Genomic DNA, 2,305 nt, shown 5'->3' on the forward strand with positions numbered 1-2,305 from the left:
TTTAAATTATTAAATTAAAGTTAATAATAAAAATTAAAATATCTTTGAGTTTATTTTTAATATCATTATTTTTCCAAGCTTTTTATCTTCGCGGAAGTGTGGATGAAAACTTTTTTAATTTGATTTTAGGGTTTTTGAGTCTGCTCAGTATGCACAAAAAACCTCCTAAAAACAAAAACAAACATAACCTCAAATTAAACACGTGCTCAGCTGACCTTGACCCAAAAGATAACTGATAAGAAGTTTTTTTTTAGATTTTGGTCTTTGGTGTTTTTGATGTGCAATCTCTCCCTGCTTTTTATTAAACAAGTGTTCATCAGTACCTACTCTAAAATCACCTACATTTAAGTAAAAAAGTTGAAACACGGTACCTAAAAGCCCAGCTGAAAATTGAAAATAATTCACCATGGAAACATTAGAATCATTAGATGAGCTGAAGCAATTTCTAGAGCTAACCACAAGACCTGATGTTAAATTGATAGCTGTCCATCACATTCTTGGTAAGTCCAGAAATAAGCCAGACGAGAGAAAAATGCTGAAAGCCACCTTCCTGCTCAACAGAAGACAAAAAAATTTGATCAGTTAAATTTTATGAAAATTCTAGGCTGTTAGAAGGTTGAAAAAAGTCTCCAACAAATTTGTTTTTATTCCAGGTTTAACAGCTGATCCGGAGACTTGTAATCAGTTAACCAGTGTGAAACACATCGGCATAGTGCACTCCATCATCAATCTGTTGAAAGATTCTTTCAACCAAGTTGTTGTAATCAGTTTGAGCATTTTGCTGAATTTGTCAGCGGAGAATTTGTCTGCAAAAAATATTCTGAATGTAAGTAAAATATTCTAAAGTTTGAATCACCTTGGTTGTCTCTGAGGAATAGGCACTCTGGCTAGGTTAGCTGAAGATAAGGCTGTGATGGTCGGCCGCCAGGATTAGCTAACTGGTCCTGAAACACACATCATCTACCATTGAGAAGACTTGGCCTCTTTCTTTTAAAATGACCCTCTTTTAACCACTTTGAATCACCTTGCTTGTCTCTGAGGAATAGGCACTCTGACTAGGTTAGCTGAAGATAAGGCTGTGATGGTCGGCAGCCAGGATTAGCTAACTGGTCCTGAAACACACATCATCTACCATTGAGAAGACTTGGCCTCTTTCTTTTAAAATGACCCTCTTTTAACTGCTAGAATGCAAGGCCATCTAGATCTTTCACCTGCCAGTTAGGGGTTTGCTGTTCTTTGTTTACAGTCCATATTAATAGTAGACACTGGTCCATTTCCTATTAATATACCCCAGGTAGATAATGATCTAATTTTACTTTTTCAGAGTAAACCTGACATTGTCAACATTTTATTTGACAACATAACCGATCCCGAGTCCCCTCAAGCAGACGAGTGCTGCAAAATTCTCAACAATTTCACCTCTTCCCTAACTTTGGCCACTCTCACGTACAACTTCCTTTCACCTGCCAGTCAGGGGTTTGCTGTTCTGCTTTGTTTACAGTCCATATTAATAGGGAGTAGACACTGGTCCATTTCCTATTAATATACCCCAGGTAGATAATGATCTAATTTTAATCTAATTGTTTTTCAGAGTAAACCTGACATTGTCAACATTTTATTTGACAACATAACCAATCCCGAGTCCCCTCAAGCAGACGAGTGCTGCAAAATTCTCAACAATTTCACCTCTTCCCTAACTTTGGCCACTCTCACGTACAACTTGATCCAGGATAGAAACTTGGATTTGGACTTGTTGATTTCTAGTTTTGTGATGAAAAATTACAACAAAAAAAACTGTGATCTCAACTATCTTGCCAAAGTGTTTGGCAACTTGGCACAATTATCTGAATATAGGCAGTGAGTATTTTTTACCACCCTCTTTGGAGCTATTATAAAGCCCAGCTGTCAGCTCCCATGGCGTAGTGGTCACTGCACTCGCCTTGCACGCGGGAGACCCGGGTTCGATTCCCGGCAGGGTCAAGAAATTTGTATCATGCAAATGACTGATCCCGTGACTGGCTGTTGCGGAGCCCACTCAGCCTCGTGAGGAAAATGAGTAGCTATGACATGTAAATGCGCATAGCGACTTTTTCTTCTTGTTATTAAAAACAGTCCTGTCTGGGTAGTGTTTCTCCTCTTCAAATACTACAAGAAAATTATCACCCTAAATAGCTCATCCCCAAAGGGGGGAATTCACCTAAAAACCTTTCGACCTTTCAAAATATCAAAGTAAAAATTCAACTCACTGATCTGTGATCATATCATCTCGGTCCAATAACACAATCTCGTAACAAAACATTTACAA

At 38.0% G+C, this 2,305-nt stretch overlaps 1 protein-coding gene across 1 annotated transcript; it reads left to right on the forward strand.

The window, feature by feature from the left end:
• Positions 1-208: 208 nt before the first annotated feature.
• LOC103522593 (protein HGH1 homolog) lies at positions 209-1,861 on the forward strand. Its single transcript, XM_008487693.3, has 3 exons — positions 209-500; positions 654-826; positions 1,592-1,861. The coding sequence occupies exons 1-3, from the start codon at positions 407-409 to the stop codon at positions 1,859-1,861; spliced, it is 537 nt and encodes a 178-aa protein (XP_008485915.2). The 5' UTR covers positions 209-406.
• Positions 1,862-2,305: the final 444 nt, after the last annotated feature.

The sequence above is a fragment of the Diaphorina citri genome, unplaced genomic scaffold (genome assembly GCF_000475195.1).
Source record: "Diaphorina citri unplaced genomic scaffold, Diaci psyllid genome assembly version 1.1 scaffold9548, whole genome shotgun sequence".
In the NCBI taxonomy this organism is placed as follows: domain Eukaryota; kingdom Metazoa; phylum Arthropoda; class Insecta; order Hemiptera; family Psyllidae; genus Diaphorina; species Diaphorina citri.